Source organism: Triticum urartu, chromosome 2 (assembly GCF_003073215.2).
Source record: "Triticum urartu cultivar G1812 chromosome 2, Tu2.1, whole genome shotgun sequence".
Taxonomy (NCBI): domain Eukaryota; kingdom Viridiplantae; phylum Streptophyta; class Magnoliopsida; order Poales; family Poaceae; genus Triticum; species Triticum urartu.
The window spans coordinates 753,220,969-753,224,124 of NC_053023.1; the positions used below are offsets into that span (position 1 = coordinate 753,220,969).

Here is a 3,156-nt window from a genome sequence, read left to right on the forward strand (position 1 = left end):
GACTTATAAACCAAACATGGCCTTAGATTCCCTGTTTTGTCGTGTTTAGCTAACAAGCATATAAGGTCCAAAATAAGGGGCGTTAAAAAAGTCGAAAGTTTAACCTAAGTGGTTAGAAGTTGGTTGTTTGAGTTGGACTCCAAGAGTAAATTGCACTCTAGTTACAAGGTAGGAAGTGGGCACTGAACGTACATGACAAAGGAGGGCGAGTTAACTCGAGGAGAAAAAGTTACTAGTATCTTTGTTTTATCTACTTACTGCCAAGACAAGTGTAAACACATCGACGGCTCCACCTCATCCTTGGTATAATCTTCCCATTCTCATTTTTCGTGATTGTTCAGTCAGTCCCACATAGATTCCTGAACGTGTGGTTGGTGTATAAATCAGGGCGTCCTAGACTAGGTAAAAAGCCCTGGTGTATACTGCTGTAACTTCCAATGGCTTCTCCCTTGTTCTTGTGCATCCTCCTGGTCGTATTTGGCAGCTACCTTTCCACCATTTCTGCTGTAGGCAACGGTAAGCAAAGCTTCGTTGTGGTGTCAACCAGGTCATTTCAGACACAAGATGTTTGCTCCACCTCCAGATCCACAGGTACGTACGTGCATGAATTGAGCGTGGCATAATTTTCGACGTTAATCGATCTGCATGTATGACGCTCGGATATATGTTTCAGTGGCGCCGCGGCCAAACGGCGCCGCTGTGCCGCTGGTGCACAGGCACGGACCCTGCGCCAAGTCGCCGTCCACCGACAAGCCATCATCTTTCGTCGAGGCGCTTCGCAGAAGCCGCGTCCGCGCAGACTACGTCATGAGCACCATGCAGATGCAGGACCAGGAGGAGGGCGAGGTAAGCATCCCGGCGCATCTGGGCACCTTCGTGGACTCGCAGGAGTACGTGGTGACGTTGGGTCTGGGCACGCCGGCCGTGGAGCAGGTCCTCCTCCTGGACACCGGCAGCGACTTGTCGTGGGTGCAGTGCGCGCCATGCAACTCCAGCGACTGCTACCTTCAGAAGGATCCCTTATTCGACCCGCGCAAGTCCTCCACCTATGCTCCCATTCCCTGCGGCTCTGACGTCTGCAAGATCCTCCAGTCCGATCACCACTTGAACAATGGCTGCAGCATGAACGGCAATGGCACCCAGTCCCAGTGCGGGTATCGAGTCGAGTACGGAGGAGGGTCAAAGACCAGCGGCGTGTACAGCAACGAGGCGCTCACGTTGGCGCCCGGCGTCATCATCAAGGACTTCCATTTCGGCTGCGGGTACAAGCAGGGTGGCCCCAACGACAAGTTCGACGGCCTGCTCGGGCTTGGCCGCGCGCCCGAGTCGCTCCCGGTTCAGACCTCCGCGCTCTACGGCGGCTCTTTCTCCCACTGTCTCCCGTCGGTGAGCAGCGGCACCGGGTTCCTCGCCCTCGGCGCGCCCAGCAACACCTCGGGCTTCTCGTTCACGCCCATGACCCACTTCATGGATGATGCCACCTCCTACCTGGTGAAGCTCACCGGCATCAGCGTTGGCGGGAAGCAGCTCCGCATCCCACGAAAGGTGTTCGAGGGGGGCCTGATCGTGGACTGCGGCAATATCATCTCACATCTGCCAACGACGCCCTACGCGAAACTGCAGTCCGCGTTCCGGGGGGCCATGGCGGCTTACCCGCTCATCCCGAGCGACGACGGCGACACATGCTACAACTTCACCGGATACAGCAACGTCACCGTGCCCAAGGTCGCTCTCACCTTCACCGGCGGTGTCACGGTTGACCTCGATGTCCCCAACGGGCTTCTGTTGGATGGTTGTCTGGCCTTCGCCGAGTCCGGGCCAGATGATTATGTCGGGTTCCTCGGCAATGTCCAAATGAGAACGTTGGAGATGCTGTACGACGTTTGGGGTGGTAGACTCGGATTCCGGGCAGCTGCCTGCTGAATCCTCGACCTATACATACGTCAATCGATCGGGAGCTAGCTTACAAAAAATATATCAATCGGTTTGTTCTTAACTGCTCGAGTGCTACACGATGGATGACCCGCCCGATCATCGCGTCAGTTCTACTCCCTCCGTTCCAAATTACTTGTCGCAGAAATAAATGTATCTAGAACTAAAATACATCTAGATACATGCATACCTGCGATAAGTAATTTGAAACGAAGGAAGTCGTATTTTTCCGTTTTTGTCCGATTCCATCCTATCGCCGTTTGTGGTAAGAGGATATAATATAATAGAAATTTTTTCATGCCTCCTCCTCTTTGTGTTGAGTTTTGCCCCACCCATCTAACATTGCTCACTTTTGTTCTCCTCCGCTCGTCTGCGCCTCACAAAAGGTTAAACCGTGCCTTGCCGTCAAGTTAAAGCCGTTGACCGTCACTTCGCCCGGTACTGACGCATGAGACCAATCTTTAAGGCCGCATGCATCCGCATTGCCGACTCTTTCGTGCACACCGTCGTGTATGACCCACCATTTGGCCGCATGTGTTATTGATTTCGCGTCGCCCGTTGATTCCTACATAGTCCGCGACTCACGCGTAAGACCCGTCGGTATGCAAAATTTAATTAGCGTCGCCTATTGTTTCCACATAAGCGACGGCGCGTGTTTTCACACATGGGGAGTCGTGTCAGCCGGCGCCCATTAATGGTAGCTTAACGCCGCAACCCACCCTTCTCGTGCCATATATGCATCCCCCTATCCCATTTCGTCGCTCGCCTCTACAACCTTATCCACCTCCAGTGCCATTGTAGCACAAACCCTACCCCTCCTCTCCCACCTTCCTTTCCACATCCATGGTGTGGCCGCATAACTTTACTCTCCGTGAAGCCGAGCTTCTCGCCAGCTACGACATTCGTGCACCGCTGGACACACGTCTGCCGGTGGGATGGATTGTGAGTCAGGGGGTCTTCTGGTGGCGCCTGTTCCCGCCGTTGGCTCGATAGCCTTTGTGCGCGCCGCTTGCAGGTTTTAGGCAGGTCTGACGCCAGAGGAGAGGGCGCATCTAGACTTCGAGCCTAACAACCCATTATGGCCGCACATCCTCGCCCACGACCGCACTGCTCGGATCCAGCACTTCGACAGCCTCAACCCGATGGTACACAAAAACATCGTTGGGCGATGTGCCTTCTAGGATGGCCTTAGCTTCGAGATCAGCATTGCCGCGTGCCGCTCGC

The 3,156-nt window shown here is 54.4% G+C and overlaps 1 protein-coding gene across 1 annotated transcript; it reads left to right on the forward strand.

Annotated features, from left to right (window-relative positions):
* Nucleotides 1–437: 437 nt before the first annotated feature.
* Nucleotides 438–1,923, forward strand: LOC125534666 (aspartyl protease AED1-like). Its single transcript, XM_048697826.1, has 2 exons — nt 438–591; nt 674–1,923. The coding sequence occupies exons 1-2, from the start codon at nt 438–440 to the stop codon at nt 1,921–1,923; spliced, it is 1,404 nt and encodes a 467-aa protein (XP_048553783.1).
* Nucleotides 1,924–3,156: the final 1,233 nt, after the last annotated feature.

Excerpts from the sequence above, each read along its gene's own strand:
- LOC125534666 (XM_048697826.1), top strand. The coding sequence starts at position 438 with ATGGCTTCTCCCTTGTTCTTGTGCATCCTCCTGGTCGTATTTGGCAGC. Across the intron at positions 592-673 it reads CTCCACCTCCAGATCCACAG|TGGCGCCGCGGCCAAACGGC; the intron begins GTACGTACGTGC and ends TATATGTTTCAG.